The 19,357-nt window shown below is 55.8% G+C and overlaps 1 protein-coding gene across 1 annotated transcript in view; it reads right to left on the bottom strand.

The window, feature by feature from the left end:
- Positions 1-3,536: 3,536 nt before the first annotated feature.
- The window catches only part of IRF2 (interferon regulatory factor 2), a 74,808-nt gene continuing 58,987 nt past the window's right edge, over positions 3,537-19,357 (bottom strand). The window contains exons 7-9 of the mRNA XM_081084528.1: positions 12,960-13,124; positions 5,989-6,035; positions 3,537-4,853 (exon numbers count right to left, since the gene is read on the bottom strand). Of these exons, the coding sequence (XP_080940654.1) occupies positions 4,551-4,853; positions 5,989-6,035; positions 12,960-13,124 (515 nt within the window). The 3' untranslated portion in view covers positions 3,537-4,550. The remainder of the gene's footprint in view (positions 4,854-5,988; positions 6,036-12,959; positions 13,125-19,357) is intronic.

A 19,357-nucleotide genomic window follows, 5' to 3' on the forward strand; every position in this document is an offset into this window, starting at 1 on the left:
GGCCGATGGGCGGGACATCACGCTATTCTATTTCCCTGATGATTCATGGGGATGGATGTTTGGGTGTTGAGATTTTAAAACGCTCTTCTCAACCAAAACTGAAACTTAGAGATGCTGTCAGCCTGGAAATTTTTTTTTTTTTTTTTTTGCACCTGCAAAAACAGTCGTGTTACTAAAACCAACTGTTTGTGCTGCACAGGCGGCTGCACGTGACGGTGGTGTTTCTCCAGCCGTGTGTGCAAGGGGCTGGCCGCGCGGCGGTTGCACAACCGGCACCATACACACACACACACACACACACACACACACACACACACACCCCGAGCCGGCAGCCCCTGCTCCAGCCTGTTTACAAAGCAGACACAGGGAACGCGGCCCTCCAGAGGCGGCCTGCGGAGGACCGGGAGCTCGGGCGCTGCTTCCCTGCTGAAACCCGGCCACAGGCCTCAGCAAATGTTCCTCTCGGGCCGTGTGAACTCTGAGGGGCCCTCATCTCGATCCTTCCACAGCATGACTCAAGTTCTTGGACAGACTGAACCTTTTTGCTAAAACCGGCTATTAGGCCTGGCCACTTCCTTCCTCCAGCACTATTTTCAGCAGCAGAGACAGGAGCCCTGCACCTGCTGTCACCGTGGCCCCGGCAGGGAACCTCAAAAAGCCCTCCTTCGCCTGCACAGCAGGGCCAGCGATGCCCAGGCCGGGGCCCGGGATGGTCTGTGTCCAGAGGGTTGGATGGGGCCCAGAGGCCAGGCAGCCCCAGAAGGCAACAGCTCACCCACCACCTTCTGGTGTCTCCTGACGGGAATGTGTGCCCGATCTCCTCTCCAGGGCTGTGGCCGATCATGTTCCCTCAGGGTGCAGCCCAGGGCTCCAGTCCTGTGGTCTTGACCTCTAGGGTAATGACCCCAAGGGAGGAGGAGGAGACCCTGGGGTGACTGCCTACTGTGTCACCAACCTCCGTCCACATGTTGGGAGGTCAATGTGGCTGAGAAGCTGACAGCCCTGCGGACTGTGACAGCCCGGGGGCGGGGTCTCCTGCAGCCTGGGAACAGGTCCCGCTGGCCTGCCCACCCTGGCCTGGCTCTGCCACAGGATGGAATTTCAGGATGAGGTAGCTGAACTCTTCCATTCTCTTTCCAAACCACAACTGGTGCCGAGACACTGGAGAGCTGGCCTGGGCTGCCAGGGGCCCATTGTGGCTACCTGCTGGCAAGCCGCTCCCAGCATGCCTCTCTCCTTCTTCCTTAGAAATTTGGCAGAAATTTCTTATGCTCCCCTTTTATCTGGGTCTGTTTGTCCTCCGTAGCTAGAATAACAGGGGGCTTTTAAAACCGAATGAATGCAACATCCAAAGAATGGCCTCAGGCAAATGGAATGTCTCGTGTTCCCTCTCTCTGGCCCGGAGCAGAGGCCCTTTGGGGCTTAACATCCTTTTCATTCACTTGCAAAATACTTCCCAAAGCACAAGTTTGAAAACTCGGAAGTCCTGGAGCCAGCTCACGAAGCTCCCTCTCCACTCCTAACATTTCCCTCTCAGTAGCAGTCACTTGATCAGTTAGGACACTTTAGATCTGGGGGGAAAAAAGAAAAGGTACTATTTTGGGTTTTAATTTCCAATGGATTTGTGTTGTGTGTATTTCTTACCCATGTCTGTTTCTTCTTCTCTAAAAAATATGTAAATAGACTAAACACCACCTTTGGCCCATACGTCACCCAAAGGCGGACACTGCTCTGGGTGGTCATGGATTTATAGACCCTCGAGGGTGTCCTGGGAGGATGTGCTGGGTTCCATCAACCTCCCTGCAGGCGGAAGCCCCTGTCCCTGGAGTCCCAGGTACAATGTTCTCAGGATCAGAGAGGGACCAGTGCTGGCTGCCGAGAATGGAGACTACTGATTGTCCCAACAGCTGTCACACTGCACTTCACACACACACACGCACACACACACACGCACGCACACGCACACGCGCACACAGCCCATCATAAAAGCCTATCGGCTCACACAGATGCCGCCGAGGAGCTCGCGCGCCCGGTACTTCCTCTAACGGACACCGGGGTCTGAGGCAGGGCCCGTGACACGCCCCAGGGGTTTGTCTTCATGTCAACTACTGGCAAGTGACGCTCGGAGACCATACAGTCTTTCTCCGACATAATTCACACGCGATTCTGTTTTTTCACGGCCTCATTAGCCACGGGTGAAGTGATCTTTAACAGTTAATTGTGCATTTCCAAATCCTGAATTGTCTTTCACCTGGCCAGGTTCTGGGGGGAGTCTAGCTATAGCCATAGAAGTGGAGGAAGCAGGGCAGGGCAGGGGGGAGGGGGTGGCGATGGGTTTGGGGCCAGCAGAGCTGCCGGAAGGGGCAGGATATGAGCTGGGAAGAGGGACCACCTTTAACCCTTAGATGGCCAGGCCACGGGACTCAGAGCTACCTTCCGTTACCGTTTCTGTAAACTTATTTTTGACACAGGGTGACAAAAGAAAACGATGTGGATATCAGCCACCGAGAGCTGAGAGAAGGGTCGGGCTGAGCTGAGAGCTCACTGCTGAGGAGGCCAGAGCACCCTTTTCCTCCTCCCGACTCCTCCTCTCACCCCGGAGGGGAGGTCACCCTGTCAGCGCAGGGCTCCTCACAGAACCAGCAACCACCCCAACCGGCATCTCAACCACAACGCATCAGCCAGTAAAACGCTCCAGTTAATTTCTGCTCAGGGCGCAGCAGTTTACAACCACTAATTGCCTCTGCAGCCTCACACTGAGCGCATAAAATCAGCCCTTTGTCCTTCACTGCGGAGCCTTTTCAAATATTAACTTAGCCATCTCCTCCACACCCGGGGGCAGGAGGGAGGCAGCTGTCTCAGCTCCCCAGGTTCACAGACAGGCACACAGACACAGACAGTGGGAGCCTGAGGTCAGCGCCGAGGCTTCCCGAGGTCAGGACGACACCTTGACGCCCAGATGGGTGGTGGTGGTGGTGTCTGGGTCCTTAAATTCACATTTCTCACGGGAAAGAGGTGCCCTAAGTCTGAGGCCTCCGTCTGTGGCCCCGGGGCCTGGAAAGAAGACAGACTCAGAGTAGGAACCCAGTAGACAGTTCCAGGTGAAGATGCCTTGCCCAGGGGCCCATCATGTGAACCAGCTGTGACATTTCGGTCGTTCCCCTGGGCGAGAAGAGAAAAGCGTGTGCTCAAGCAGAGACAGTGGGCGGTAAAAAGCCTCCCCCATCGCCACACCAGACTTGGGCTCCATCACGCCCTTGACTGACCACCTAAGTGACCTTGAGGAAAGGCATTTCCTGGGCACAGCTGTGATGACTGCGGAGGGTGACTCCCGGGAAACACGCAGCACAGCGCCTGGCTCGGGACCACCCTCAACGCAGGCGGCCGTTCCTGTCCTCCCAGGAGGAACCTCTGGGGTTTCTGGCAGCGGAAACGGGATAATGCGTTGGTCCCCAAGGAGAAACGATCCTTTGTCGGTCCTGCCCCGTGACTGTGCTCCAAAGTACAGACAGACGAAGCCAGGCATGACGCCCATTAAAAATTTAACTATATATCATATTCATTTATTATCAATCCACAGGATAATTTGATTGCTACATGAGCTCATAAAAGCTTTTCCACCTTTACAAAATTAAAAAACAGTGTGCCACAAGGGTGTCAGAACAACTGCTGAGAAACAAGAAAAGGAATCTTAAAATTATAAATTTGCTGTAGAAAAGATAAAAAACGATTTTATTTAGAATTTTTTTTTTACCTTGAATAAAATATTCCCCTGTATAAAAAATAAAAAAGCTTGCTCTGGTTAGAATTAGAGGATTCTCTCTCTCTCTCTCTCTCTCTCTCTCTCTCTCTCTCTCTCTTTTTTTATCTTCAAATCTGGGAATTTGCGTAAGATCTCAAGGTCATTTTCCTTTGTACCGCGTGGCCTTCAAGCATTAGCAGATTCAGAAAGATGCTCTCTCTTAAAGCAGTCTGCACATGGGACATCTGTGGAGAAGTGCCCTTTCCGCTCCTCCCCCTACGGGTGCGTGCGGAGCCCACAGCCGCCGGGGGAGGGGGAGGAGGGGGGGGGCCGGGAGGGGCAGGGGAGGGCCGAGAAGTAGGCCAGGGCTTGAAAAGGTCTGTCGGTAAGTGCTTTACGATAAGGTGCAGAAGCCGGAGTCGCTAGTCCTGCCCTATGTACATATTCACAAGGGTAACCTCTTCCAGCTCGTTCACATTTTCTCCTCCGCTCGCTCCAAGGCGGCCGCTCCGCGAGGGGGCCGCGGCCGCAGGCAGCCGCGTGGGGGTTGGTCCTATGCCGTCCTTGCACGTGGGGAGCAGCCCCGGGAGACCCAGCAGGCTCTAGAGACACGTGTCCGCCACCGGGCTGGCGTCCTGAGTTAGAGAGAAGCCCGGCGACACCACGGTCGGACACCGCGGTCACTGTCCTGTGGCCGAGGCTCTGTCCTTCGATGTGTCTAGAACAGGTGTCAGAGAGAAAAATAAAATACAAACAAACAACACGAAGCCGAGACGGCCGACGGCCGACCGCCGGGGAGGTCGCGGGCCTAACAGCTCTTGACGCGGGCGATGTCGGACGTCTTCTTGATGACGCTGGCCCGGGTCTCGCGGTCCGGCCGGCTGCCGCTGGGCGCGGGGGCCACGGAGGCCGCGAGCGGGTGGTCGGGGTACGGGGGCCAGGAGCTGCTGAAAGGCATCGGGTAGTTCTCCTCCTTGATGGTGACCTGGAGGTCGGGCTTGTTGGAGGTCACGAAGGTGGCCATGCTGGGCAGCAGGTAGGTGCTCCGCGTGCCCATGTTGCTGAGGTACTGCTTGCCTTCGATGTTCCGCTTCCGCCAGGGCGGTCGTCCCTTTAAAGAGAAACAACGAAGGTGTGTTTTCTTTCCCTGCTACTGGCTGGCACTTAAAAAAAAAAAAAACAAGTACCACCATCCCCACGTGTTAGGAAACTGATTTCCTAAGAGTCGTGGAAGGAACGGGAGCTTAGCAACTCCAAGGCCCTCCACAGACACCATCGCAGCTGGGCCGGCCCCGCCCGCGGTGGTTCCTCTTCCCTTTTCGTCGGTTCCCATTTGCCGCCTCCCGGGGCGCAGCCAGGACTGTTCCATGCAGGCAGGAGAGCAGGGCAGCGGCTTGGTATCTGCTTCCCCTCTGCTCCCTGCCCAGCCCCGGCACTGGTGGCCGGTTGTCATGGAGACTGGTTCCTCATGTCTGGCCTGATCCGAGGGAGGGCAGTGAGAAACAGCCCCGCACAGGGAGCGCCCCTGACTGCCTGCAAAGGGGTGCTGCTTGGAGCTCCAGGGTGCCAGGTAGATGGCTAAGCCCCAGGGTAGCCTCCTTCAGAGGAGCTGGAATGAGGACCTTGAAGACGTGGGCTGGGGTGTCTGTGAGCCTCTACACCTGTCTTGTTTCTTCAGAATTCCTGGGCTACACTGGGGAGTGTGCGGAGCACTGGGAACCCACTAATTCAAACAGCCGTCCGTCGGTCAGACCCCCGCCCAGACACAAAGCAGGCTTTGGCAGGGATGCTCTCCATCACCAGCACAGCCACGTGCGAGGCAGCCTAGCAAAGGGAGACACAGGGGAAGCAGTGACCCAGAGTCAGGACCCACACACCTGCCCGCAGGGGCGGGGCGCCAGGTGCAGTGGGTACTTGCTTAGCACTGTCACGCGCTCACATCTGGCTCCTGCTGTGGTCACTGGGACGTACTGTTTCTGCTAGAGAACTAGGCTGTTCATAGCGGCTGGAACATCAGCGTTTGCTGGCCTGCATTTCAGTTTCCTTTCCTTCTCTTTCCAATGGTAACGTCAGCTCCCAAAGCGTCATGTTATCATTCAAAACCTAAAAGTCTGACATGTTTCATGTTCTGTACACTTGACCACACACACACACACACACACACACACACACACACACATCCCAAGGGTAAAACTCACGACCAGAAGGAAAGGAACGTAAGGAGGGAGGAGCGGGCGGGTGCTCACCTCGGCGCTCTCCTCGTCGCTGGGCACGCTGTCGGTGGTTTCGCTTTCTGTTCATGAGAGAGAAACACAGGGCGGTCATTCCTGCCCGCAAACCGTCTGGAGGCTCAAGTGTTTAGAAAACGTGTCAGCACTTCTTTTCCCAGAAGAGAAATGGGTACGTGACCTCCCAATCTCCATCCCCTTCCTAAGGTCAAACTCTGACCTTGGGAGATGCCAGAGTGGCCATGGCCCTTCCGAGAAAGGTCCGAGAGCAGAGGGGGGCGGGGGGCTGGCTTCCCGTGGGCCAGGCAATGTTTGCTCACGGCCACCACTTCCCAGGGTTGGGTGCTGGTTGTGAGGTGCCCTGCTGCTGCGCCCTACGCCCACGCTCCTGCCTCCCGGCCAGGCCGGTCCTCACCAAGGATGTCTCCCCAGCCCCACACGGGTCCGCTCCCCCAGCCCATGTCAATCCGCTCACTAAGTCCCAACTCGCAGCCTTTCTCCATCACCCCATTCACTCAGATCCCTCCTTGCCTCACACCCCTTTGGTGCTGATATCTGGGATTTGTAAGTTGCACCCAGGCCACTGTGGAGGGCTGATTCCAGGGTGGCCACCATGATCCTCACCCTGGTGTTTGCCTTCTTGTGGGGTTCCCTCCTTGGGAGGGAGTGGGGGGGGGGTGGGGAGAAGACCTGCGACTTGCTTTAAACCACAGAACACAGCGAAGGTGATGGGGGGGGGGGGAGTGATTACCTAACCAGACCGAGACCTGTGTGTTGAGGAGAGTGTCGCTGGCTTCGAGGAAGCGAGCAGTCATGTTGGGAAGGTTCGTATGACAAAGAATTAAGGGCTGCTTCCCGCCAACAGCCAGCAAGGAACTATGTTTACTGTACCCCACACCGTAGGAGCTGGGACACAGACCCCCACTTCGGGCCTCAGATGGGACAGCCCCGGGCCGCACCTGGACTGCAGACGTGTGCAGGGGGCCCTGAGCTCAGCCGCGCCTGCACCCCGGCCCTCGGGAATGGGCGTTAGTAAATGTGCGCTGTTGGCAGCCACTGCGTTTGTGGTTAGACGGCAGGCAGCCAGAGGTAAGGAGCTCTGTGCCCGTCCCGACCCGCCTGCCCGCTGTGAGCCACTCCCCGGAGCTGCCGTTTCCTCGGGAGGCCACTCCTTCCAAGAGGGTTCGGTGACGCGTGGGCGAGGCGGGGCGAGGCCTGCTAGGGCCTGGGACTGGGACGGGGCGCACTGGGTCAGGGGACTGTGCCTCTGCCCAGAGCCCCAGGCCTTGGCCGCACTGCATCTGCACATGCCAGACTCACGCAGTCCAAGTCGACGGCTGGTGATCACAAGCCACATATAATGTAAGACTGTTTTAAGCAAATATAAGTTTTAATTTTTTTAAGTAAAAAAATCTTAAAACTTTTTTAAGTAAAAAAAATTGTGTGCAGTTGCTCAGCGTTCACAGTTTTGAGAAAACCAAATACGAAGTGTAGAACTCTGGAAATACAGACCGTGGGAGACCCTGAGGCTGGTCATTCATTTTACAGGCAAGGCCTGAGGGGCCACCATACGGCGAACATTCGCTGAGGCCGCGGCCAGGGCTGGGCCGCACCCGTGTACAGAGTCCTCGTTCGGCCTCCCCAGGAGTGTTCACGGGGAGCAGCGCCCATCCTCCTCCCATTAAGCAGAAGAGCTCCCGGCCCTCAGGCCTCTCAGCCTTTCACCCAAACCCACTGAGGAACTGGCCTCCCGTCTCACTTCCTGCTGGTGGCGCAGCCGGGACTGGCCGGCGCAGCCCAGCCCTGTCGCCGCCCAGAGCACAGGGCACAGACCGGGCTGCCTGGAACGAAGGCCGGAGAACCCGAGGACAAACCCTGGGCGAAGACAGCGAGCAGGCTGACCACACGGCTCCACCCCGCAGCCTTCCTGCGGTGGCAGGGCCACTGTTCTCCAGCGACTTCTCCTGGGCACGAGCGATTACCGACGGGCCATGAGCAACCAGAGGAGGGCCTGCCCCTCCTCAGACGAGGCAGATGTCCCCAAAGCATCCGCCTGGGAGCCACAGAGCCTCGCTGGTAATGGCCGTGGCTCCCACTCCAGCCTCGGATGAAATTTCAAGACCCACTTCCCTTTGCTGTGCTGAGCTTTCTCTGGCTCTGAAGCCAAGGTTTCTCTTCCTTTCATACGTGTCCTGACCCCTCCACTCCTAACTGCCCCCAGAGGTACCTTTCCCTGTCCATGAAAAACAAACGATGCCAACTGGCATGGTTGGGGGCTGGAAATATGCAGACATGGGGTTCCACAGCCCAAGCCCCAGCTGCAGGAGGGGTGGGAGGCAGACCCTGGGCGAGGCTCCTCAGAAGACCTCACACAGACCATGAGTCCCTTTAAGTCCCAGCTTGTGGCTTCAGGGAAGCAGCTGGAGGCAAGAAAAGACACACATGCTCTGAGCTCTCGCTTCGGCTGACCCTGTGTGAGCCGAGAGCGTGTTTCTGAACTGAGACATGCCCTGGAGTGGCTACAAGGCTCTCCGCGTGCCACACTGTTTCCCACGAGGTTTAAAGGTCCGGCCTGGGTGCCTTCCGCCCACGAGCAGGAGCAGCTGGACGCTGCAGCCGGGGACGCGGGCCCCTCTCTAGGTGACAGTGGTCCTCGGGCTGCCCGCAACCACGGCTCCAAGTGCTTTGCTGGGGGGCGCTCAGGCCCGGTTCCCGGTTTGACTTCACCGTTATCATCGCCACTTTCCGGGTCCATTCATATCCCACAAATAAGCCCCCTGTGGCTGCTGCTTCCAGATCAGTGTTCGTGCCGAAACTCCAGCAGGAGTTAGTTCACTTTTACTGCTGATTGCTTTGGATTTGGCTTTTTTAGTTACTTCAAATAAAATGGAATTTAAAAATATATATATTGGGAGCTGCTTCCCTGCTGGTCTGAGTAAGTTCTGCGAGTGCTAACAGGTACGCGATCAGCGATCATCCATTTCACCTTCCTGGGCCCGCTTCCCTGAAGGCCACTGGGGGGGGTGGGGGTGGGGGGGGGGTGCCTAGCTGATCGCCAAGACCCTCCTCCCGGCCACAGCTGGAGGGGGGCGCTCGCCTTAGGCTCCCGCTGCACTTCAGCCCAGTGTTCACGGCCAAACCTTCTCGGGACACAGAGCAGGAGGAACAGTACGTTTTCCAGGAAAGCCGTTCTGCACGCTGACATCCTGGTACATTTTCTGGAAGGTTCTTGTTCGACAGTGTCAGGAAGGTTGAGGACGATTTCTTTCCCTCGATCATTTGCTCAATCGCTTTCATTCGGGCTCGATTAAAAGGTTCAAATCAGAGTGGTCTTCATCTCCAAGAACCTTTATCCTTGCCCCCCCCCCCCCCAGCAGAATGCAATGGTTTCTGTCAGGACCCCACATCTTCGCTGCCGGCTGCTGGTTAGCAGGCGACCTCCGTTCTCTGGGCTGTGACCGGTCAGTCCCTCGTGTCATGCTTCCTTCCCCAGCTGGTGTCCCACCCTCTCACCCGCCTTCTCCAAGCTCTCTGGTGGCTTTCCTTGGCTTTCCTTTCCGACACCAGCAGCCACCTAGCAACACCCTGGTGTCACCCCTCAGGCGAGAGGCCTGTGGACGGACCTTCAGAGACAAATGTCTCTCCTCTAGGCTCCCCAGCAGGGCCCCTGGGACCCCCTCCCCAGGATGGAGGTGTGACGGATCCAACCAGCACTCTGCTGCCTTCAAACATCCGAGGCAAGGACCTCCACTCAGAGAAACCCCTGGTCTCTCTTCTCGCTCGCCGTCCTGTTTAGACCAAAGACAGACTTGCAGAACCGAGGGTGGTGTGCGATCCTGCAGGGATTACATTTCAGTGTCAGAAGGGGAAATAGCTAACAACAGCCTCCAAATACCAGTTTCCTAAACAAAGGAATGGGATTGGTTAGCAGAGGTTGAAATACAGTTGAATAAGCAAAACCAAAAAGAAAAAACACAAACCAACAAATAAACAGACCCACACCCTGTCATGGAAAGCAGGCCAACAGCCAATCCTATTGGGAACATACAGGTGGAAAGGGGACTACAACCAAAAAACTGCCTTTCCTAGCAGCACGCTCTAAATCCGACACATGAGACTTACACCAGCCATGGCCAGTCACAGGTACGTTTCCCACATGCCCTCAGCTCTGGGACCGCCGCAGTGATGAAACATTTTGGCTCCAACCAAGAAGCCTGCCCCCCACCCTCCCAGGGCTCTGGAGAATCCAGATGTTGAGAACAACGGAAGGACTGAAGGCCAGGCTCCAACAGAGCCGGCTTGCACCTGCCAGCCCGGCACGGAGCCTTCTTCTGAGACCCATGCCGATGTCCTGGAGCGGGGAATGCTGTTCTCGGGGTTCTGATGCCAACGCAAGAAGCCACGGCTGGCGGAACAGCAGGGGGAGGCCTTCCCAGCATCGCTGAGAAGACTTCAGAGAAGTCTGATTCGACACACACAGAGAAGTCTATCAGAAAGCTCCAACTGTTAAAAACCACATGGGCCCTACCTGCTTTGCTCAGTGGCTAGAGCGTCAGCCTGCGGACAGAAGGGTCCCAGGTTCGATTCCGGTCAAGGGCACGTACCTCGGTTGCAGGCTCCTCCCCAGCCCGGGCCCTGGTTGGGGCTCGTGCAGGAGGCAACCCATCGATGTGTTTCTCTCACATCATTATTTCTCTGTCTTTCCCTCTCTTCCACTCTCCCTAATAGTCAATGGGAGAGCACCTTCGGGTGAGGAGAACCGCGCCGCCTGGGGAGTCGTGCAGCAGGGGCTGCAGCCACAGCGACGGAGCTCTGAGCAGAGCTGCTCCATGTTCCTGGCTCCCGTTATCTCTGCTGTGAAACCCAGGCCGGAACATTCCGCCCTGCCTCCTGCAGTGGTCTCTGTGATCACCAGAGGTGGACGTGTCCCGAGGGCAGAGCCCCGCGTGGCTGTCGGGGGCAGCATCTGGGTGGCAGGGCTCAGAGCGGGCCTCTGGCATAAGCTCCCTGTGGGTGCTCACTGTGCCATCCTGTTGTTCACCCCTGGGCCCACGGCTTTCACCCGCATCAGCCCTGGATTCCTGATTTCAAACAGGGCACCGTGATGGTGCCCAGGCTGACGGGTTATTCTCATGATCATGAAGTCAATGGGCGCCCAGCATCCACGTGGTTCCCAGGGCACAACGAACAGGCAGGAAAGCGCAGTGATGATTCCTGGGGCTGCAAACCCCAGCGCGGGACTCGCACACAGGCGTGCAGAACGTGCCTGATGATTAAGTAACTGACAGCTGACCCTGTCTGACAGATGAGACGCTTCTTGCAGCCAAGGCGGTGCCCGCACTGCTTTAGTGTTCCTGGCACCATGGAAAGCAGGGCCTTGAAGACACTGTGCCACGTGAAATAAGCCCATTCCCCACAGGACAAATCCTGGTGATTCCACGTTAGAGGAGGCACCCGGAGTAGCCAAACCCACAGAAAGCAGACGGGGCTGACGGCCGCGGGGGAGGGGGAGAGGTTCCGTTTGGGAAGATGAACGAAGCTGTGGAGATGACGACGGTGAGGGCTGCACAGCAACGTGAACGCACTTATGCCGCCGAAACAGCAAAATGGCCCATTTTATGGTATATTTTACCGTAATTTTTTAAAAGTCAGTTAAAAAGACAGTTGGGGTTCGGGTTATTTAGTAACTGAGAGCTCACCAACGCCCTGTCCCATGGGGTGGCCCCTGCAGCCTGGGAAAGGGACACTGGGAAGGACCCTGAGCCACGTATCAGAGCCGCCCGCGGTCACTCGCGGCAGGGCCTTGCTTCGTACTTTCAATGTTCGCAAGCAGCAGCACTGACTCAGCCATATTTCCTACTTGTGCCCGAGTCCCCAAACACTGACTGGAGGCCGCTGGGAAGGGAGCGGAGACGATGCGACACTGACTGGAGACCGCTGGGAAGGGAGCGGAGACGATGCGACGGTGGCGGGAAAGGAGCCTCGGAAAGGATGGAGAACCCACGGGTCGGGTTCCAACCCTGACCGTCTGGCCAGTTCCTGCCATGACAGGCCATTCCTGGGGCATCGGAAACGGGCTCAGCTGCCTGGCCAATCAGAAGCTGCACTGAGTTGAAAAAGAAGGGGAACTGTCCAGCCGGTGTGGCTCAGCAGTAGAGCGTCGACCCAGGAACCAAGAGGTCACCAGTTTGATATCTGGTCAGGGCACATGCCCAGGTTGTGGGCTCCATCCCCAGTTTGGGGCATGTGAGAGGCAGCCGATCGGTGATGTTTCTCTCTCATTGATGTTTCTACCTCTCTCTCCCTCTCCTTCCCCTTTCTCTAAAAATCAATACTATATATATATATATATATATATATATATATATATATATATATATTCATTCCTTAAAAAGGGGGGGGGGGCAATGGGGCAATAAGGACACATATGTAATACCCTAATCAAAATATATATATATATATATATATATATATCAAGAAAGAGAAGGGGAATGGGGAATGTATGTGGGAGTCACAAATAAACCTGGTGGAATGGAATGAGGCTTGGGGTCTGAAGGTTGAGGTCAAGTCCTGACCCAAACACTTACTGACTGTGTGACCTGGAACAAGTCCCTCCACTTCCCAAACGGAAGGAACTGGAGGACATGATCCCTGCGGTCCTACCCAGCATGGCCAAGCTCAGCTTCCATTACGGACATCCTTCCAAATTTCTGAGAATTTGTGCAAACAAAATAGGCTCAAATGAACTTACTTGTCCACAGAAATGTTATTACGTGTTAAGTCATGCATGGAAATATGTGGACGATCAAGTGGAGACACGTGGAGACCCTGTCTGCTGAGAACAAATGCGCCCAAGGCATGCCGGTCGAGAGAGTCAGAGCAAGAACAATCCCGGGAGAGAGGGGAGGCTGTCTGCTGGGCAGGGCGGGCGCCCCGACTAAAGGAGCCCTCCCCTGCCCCTCGCACCGCACCAGAGCTCCCCGCCTCACCTGCGTAGGAAGACACGGGGGAAATCTGCAGAGGGTACAGCTCGCTCATGCTGACCGGCTGCTCATCGCTCTCGGTGGTCACCTCCACCACCTGGCAAATGTCTGGCGGGTTGGTGACAATCTCTTGATCCTCGATGTTGCTGTCCAGATGTGACTGCCCTACAACTTCAAAGAGAGGAAAGCTGTCACGCACCAACGCCTCCCGATGCCAGTTCCCACACTCTCTCAGGACTGAGCCCCTTCCCCAAGAGCCGACCAGCCAGGGCTCAGAGTCTCTGTCACCACGTGCCAACGGCCGTGAGATGAAGACCAAGCCCCGGGCTCCCGGGACGGTTCCCAGCAGCCTGCCCACGTCCTTACAGGGGGCAACGTCCCACCCCAGCCCAGGCCCAGCCACCAGCGGCTGCACCCGGACCTCGCCCCAGGCCCAGTCGGACAGTGCCTGGAACGGACCCATTTCTGTTCTCTGCTCCTGCTCCAAACGAAGCTGTGTGCTATGTTCCGAGTCCTAGGGTTCAGAGACACATGCTCAAATCTTAGTAGGAAGAAAGGACCACCCCAATCCACCCACCGTGGATCTAGCTGGGGTGTCCTGTTCATTCTCCCCAGGCCACGCGCCTGCTGGACGAAAGAGCAGAGCGGTGGGCAGATGCTCGGCCAGTTCTCACTCACTCATGTGTGTAGCATTAGCATCGACTCCCCAGAACACTGGCAAGATGAATTCTGACCACCCGGCTCCGAATCCCGCCTCACGTTTTTAAATCAAACCTTTCAGAGTGAGATTATTATGGATTCGCAAACCGCGGTAAGAAGTAACAGACAGATCCTGTGTGCCCTTCACCCAAGTTCCTCTGATGGCAACACCTCGCAGAACCACAGGACAAGGTCAGGATGCTACTGACAGCCGTCCATGCATCCGCTCCGATCTCCTCCGTCGCCGCATTCTGCGTGTGCTGATGGGTGTGCACTTAGTTCTATGCGGCTTTGTCACAGACACAGCTTCACACACCCGCCCACAGTCACCCACACAAGCATCTCCTATGTCACTCTTCTGTAACCATGCCCCCCTTCCTTCAGCCACCCCTTCTCACTAATCCCTGACACCCACCAACCTGTCTCCCATTTCTCTACTTTTGGACATTTCAAGAGTGTGTTCTCAACAGACCCACACAGTAATCCTTTGAGCTTGGCTTTTTTTTTTTTTTTTTTTCACTCGGCATAATCCCCTGGAGGTTTATTCATCCAGGCTTTGTATGTCGAGAGGTGTGCGTATCAAGAGCTGGCCCCTTTTCGCTGCCGAGTGACATTCCATGGTTTGGATGTCCCTCGGTCTAGCCACCCTTTGAAGGACTTTGGGGTCACGTCCATCCCTTGGCTCTTACAAACAAGGCTGCTAAGAACATCTGTGTGCAGGTTTTGTATACACGTAAGCTTCCATTTCTCTGGGATGATGTATCCCAAGAGTGCAGTTGCTGGGTTATATGGCAATCACATGTCTAGTTTTACAAGAAACTGCCAAACTGTTACCCAGAGTGGCTGCACCATTTTACATTCCCACCAGCGTGGATGGGTAACCTTTTTTTAAAAAACCCTCACCTGAGGACATGCTGAGAGAGAAGAAAGGAAGGGGAGAACATCAATCGGGTTGCCTTCCGTACCTCCAGGACTGGGGATCAAACCCACAATCCAGGTGTCTGCCCTGACCGGGAATCAAACCGCAACCCTTTGGTGCATGGGATGACATCCAACCTACTGAGCCACTGGGCTGGGCTGGATAACCTAACTTACGCACAGTCTCTCCAGCTTTTGGTGTGGTCACTATTTTTTTATTTTTTAGCCATTGTGACTATCAGAGCTTTAATTTCCTGCTCTACCCCTAATGCCCTGCCTACTGTTACCCAGAGCCGACCTCATACTTCAGTGGGCAATTAACTGGACGGAACACACCTGAAACTGGACCTCAGCACGCTGCCAGCGTGTGCAAGTTATTTTAACATTTCCTGCCCTGGAAACGACAGGGCAAGCGTCACCACCGTTACAAATACAGCCACCAGGCACAGAGACGCGGAGTGACTTGTCCAAGGCCACACAGCTGGGATCACGCGCAGTGCTCTGTCCCGGACGTGCCCCCCCCCCCCCCCCGCCCCCCGCCACCTGCAAATGTTCAGGCAGGTCCGGCAGGAAGGCGACACTCCCCTCTCCTGGAGAAGTCAGCCTTCCCGGGCCAGGTCCTGTTTTCACGGCTCTCAGTCTTTTATTTTTTCTTTAAATATATTTCATTGATTTTTTTTTTTTTTTTTTTTTTACAGAGAGGAAAGGAGAGGGACAGAGAGTCAGAAACATGGATGAGAGAGAAACATCGATCAGCTGCCTCCTGCACATCCCCCACTGGGGCTGTGCCCGCAACCACAGTACATGCCCCTTGACCGGAATCGAACCTGGGACCCTTCAGTCCGCAGGCCGACGCTCTATCCACTGAGCCAAACTGGTTAGGGTGCTCACAGTCTTTTCATTGCTCACGCATTTTTGTCTGTAAGTGGTTCCTGCTCTGACTGCATTTTGGGGGAGATGAAAAGACGTGCATAAGGCAGGGAAGGGCTGGGGGGCATCCATGGATCGCTAAGGCAGGCTGGGAGAGGAGACGCGGGGTGTGACAAGGGTGCACACAGCGCAGCACGTGGGAGGGGAGGGGAGGGAAGGTGGATGTGCCTAGGTTTTCCTGGAGGGGAGGAAATTAAAGCGAAGAAAGGCAGGAGAAACCTGGCGGGCAGGCTCCCGAACTCTCCCTTGACCCCTGGGGCTACCTGTCTGAGCACGAGAACATCCGTCACACAGTTCACTGGACACACACTGAGCGCGACACCGACCCCTCTCACGTTCCTTCTGCCTCTTCTCCCAAATAAAATACAACAGCAGGAAGCGAGACTTCTCAAGTCCTAGAAGCAGTTAGGGGTGGAGACAGAAACCTAACGGGTGTCAGAATGTGTCTGAGGAGAGGGGTGTACGCAATACCCTCTCTCAGGCCGCTCAGATCTTATGTGCGTGTGGTTGGTATCAAAGCCGCTTCAACTTCCGACGCTGCGCTGCCTTCCCCACAGACACGGCAGCTCAGCCTCTTCCTACTTTTACCCCTTTGTTCAGGCCAAAATTCCCTCCCTCACTGTTGCTGTTGAATCCTCATCTGAGGATACTGGTTTATTGACTTGAGAAAGAGAAAGGGAGAGAGAGAGAGATCATTGTCTCCTGCACACGCCCCAACGGGGGCTCGAACCCACAGCCTTTTGGTGCGCAGGACGACACTCTGAGCCGCCCGGCAGGCCTCTCCTCACTGTTTTCCCACAACGCCCAACGCTGTGATTCAACTAACAAGGCTAATTGGGCACCTACTTCGCACAAGACTTTGTTGTCAGGTACTGGGGCAGAGAGGGCATGGGGTCCAGGGCCTGGTGTGTGAGGGAGAAGCCAGCAGAGCCACCGCCGGCACATGGTAATGAAGAGTAGGTTAAGCACAGCAGCGGGAAGAAGGGGAAGTAGGGAGAGGCCATGTGATGCGAGGGGAGGAAGTGGCGTGTTTTTTCCAGTTCGAGGAATCAAAGGCTTCAGTGAGGCGGTGACAGGGATGGGGAGGAGGGGCGGAGGGCCAGCGACAGGCAGGACTCACAATGCCTGCTTTTTTTGGAGCCTTTTCCCGGCCACCCCGGAGCAGACTGACCTCTCTTTCCTGAGCGCCTCTCACGCACTGTCCCCGCTGTTCAGCCAGAACCACAGCGTGACAGGCCTTGTGACACTGCCTGACGTTCTGCTCCCACCGTGAGTTAAGTCCGTATGTCTTCATCTAAGCTTCTCGCCGTGGTCACCTCCCCATCACATCAGGGCCTCCGAGAGCTGAGGACCCGCACGAGAGCCAAGTCCCAGCAGACGCCCCGGCCCGGCACAGGAGAGCAGCTCAGCGCGTCTCTGCTGGATGCATGAACGGGCAGGCCGGGCTCCCCGACGGCAGCGAGTCCTGCAGCGGCCCACGACCACTTGCAAACAGCGGGCTTCACACACTTGTTTTCCAGAAAATGTCAGGACACGCAGCAAGTGGGTTTTTTAGACCTGGGTTAATGGTCATTGTCCCAGAAGCTGCAGGTAGAGGAGGAATGTCTCGGGCTGATGAAAATGTCCTGTCTTAACCATAGTGGTGCTTACACAGCAGCATGCCCCTGTCAACATTCACAGGCCTGTACGCCTAACGGGGGTTAATGTTACTGTGCCTCACCTAAGCTATGTGACTTACGACAAAAAAGTAGATCAGCACCTTTACTCAACTTTTAAAATTAAATTTATTGGGTAACATCAGTTAAAAACATTAGCCAATTTCAGGTGCACAATACATCTGATACATCTACACCTGCCTGCTCTGTTGTGTGCTCACCACCCGAGTGTCTCCTCCGTCGCCAGGTATGTGACCCCCCGACCCTCCTGTTCTGAATGCTGGTGACCGGGATTCAGAAGTCAGTCTCTGTTTTGGGCTACAATCCACACCCCCAGTTAAGATGGTCCCTCAGGCAGCGGCCCCAGGAGTGTGCAGCTGCACGCCTCGGGCAGGGACGACCCTTCTCTCCCCGGAACAGCGCTGTGGACACTTTAGAAGCTGTCCATCTTGGAGTCGCAACCCAAGGGAGAAGCAGGGCACTCCCAGCATCTGGACGCTCTCTGCATGTACTGCAGGCACCATCCCCCACCTCTCTCTCTCTCTCTCTCTCTCCCTCCCTCCCTCCCTCCCTCCCTCTCTCCATGTGAACGCACCTCCCGGACCACCAAGCTTTGCCTCAGGTGGTAACATACAGTAACCCTTGACTCGTGACAACTGAAAGGTCACAAGAAGAGCAAACGTTCAGCAATCTACTCCGGCCAACACGGTCAGAGGCAGCACCCTCTGGTAAGTAATCACAAACCTAACATCTCCTGAGCACTTAGCTCTGCCCCTCCCACCCCCCACAGGACCCCACCCCCCACAGGAAGTACAGCTCTCATCCTCTGTTAGAAGGGAGGCCAGACATCCCGGAGGGCTAAGTAACCAATTCAATGTCAGACAGAGTTAAGTGGCACAACCAGGATTCAAACTCAGCGTCCCCTGACCCAGAGCTCACCCGCGTGCTGCACAGCTTTCTAAGCCCCTCTCAGGTCAAAGGCATGCGGTTCTCACCTCATGAGACGCCTCCCTCCGGGCTCATAGTCAATAATGCAACTCCTTTTCACTGTCCTGTGTCGGGGGCAAAGACAGTCTCCAAGGGCTGGAGGAGCTCGAAACCCACTGGGCTTCCCCGGCTTATGAAGGTCAGCACGTGAGGAAAGAGCTGCCCGCAGGAATGCAATTCCCTCTGGACCCAGTGCTGAGAATTACAACAATATTATTCATGGCTGGCTCCTGACGAACCGGTTTCATGCCTTAAAAGGTCAGACTGGCTTTATTAACAATTGTTGACTCAGTGCAGGGCTCCACCGGAGAAAGCAGGGCCCCCACGCCTCGGAGAGAGACTATCGGAAGCTGAGAGGTCTTGGAAGGTGGGTGGGTCCCTACTGCTTAACAGCCGAAAGCAGCCGAAACCCAGAGAGGCTGGGAACATCGCCAGCGTCGCCTGGTAGCTGCAGGGTCGAGGATGAAGCTCCCTGGGCGGCATGTAGCCAGCCGTCCGCAGGGTGCTGGGGGGGTTCTCGGCCCGACCCGAGGCCTGCGTTTAACTGTTACCATCAGCCCTGATCCCGCAGCACGGAGGGGGCCTACTTTCCGACTCCGATGTGTGTGAATGCATTTTGATCTCATAGTCCTCATCATTGAGGTGTTTTATCACCTTTCAACCATCCCATGATTTTCCCGCTCCCATTCGATCCTCGTACCTGTGAGGTAGGCAGGAGCAGTACTATTGTTTTTATTTGTTCATCTTCACCCGAGGACATTTTTCCATTGACTTAGAGAGTGGAAGGGAGGGGAAGAGACAGACAGAGGGAAATACCGATGTGAGAGAGACATGAGTGGTTGCCTCGGACATGTGCCCTAACTGGGTCCAGGGATAGAGCCTGCAACCAAGCTGTGTGCCCTGGACTGGAATCGAGTGCGGGACCCTTCAGTCTGCGGCTGGTGCTCTGTCCACTAGGGCGGGATCTGGCTTGGGCGGGGTCAGTACATTATTTCCGTTTTACAGATGAGGGATGAGGAAACGGAGTCCTAGCGAGGTTAGGGAGCTTGCCGGAGATCACACGGTAAATAAAGGACCGCAGAGCCAGGTCTGGAAACCACGTGTTTAACTTCTAATCTGGTGGACTTTTAAAACAGTTATAACATGGTCATGGTTTGGTCTAGCAGCCCCAGAGCAATGGCGGGAGACCGTCCGTGGGCGGGTCATAGAGAAGGG

Source organism: Myotis nattereri, assembly GCF_964212035.1.
Source record: "Myotis nattereri genome assembly, chromosome: 2".
NCBI classification, from domain to species: Eukaryota; Metazoa; Chordata; class Mammalia; order Chiroptera; family Vespertilionidae; genus Myotis; species Myotis nattereri.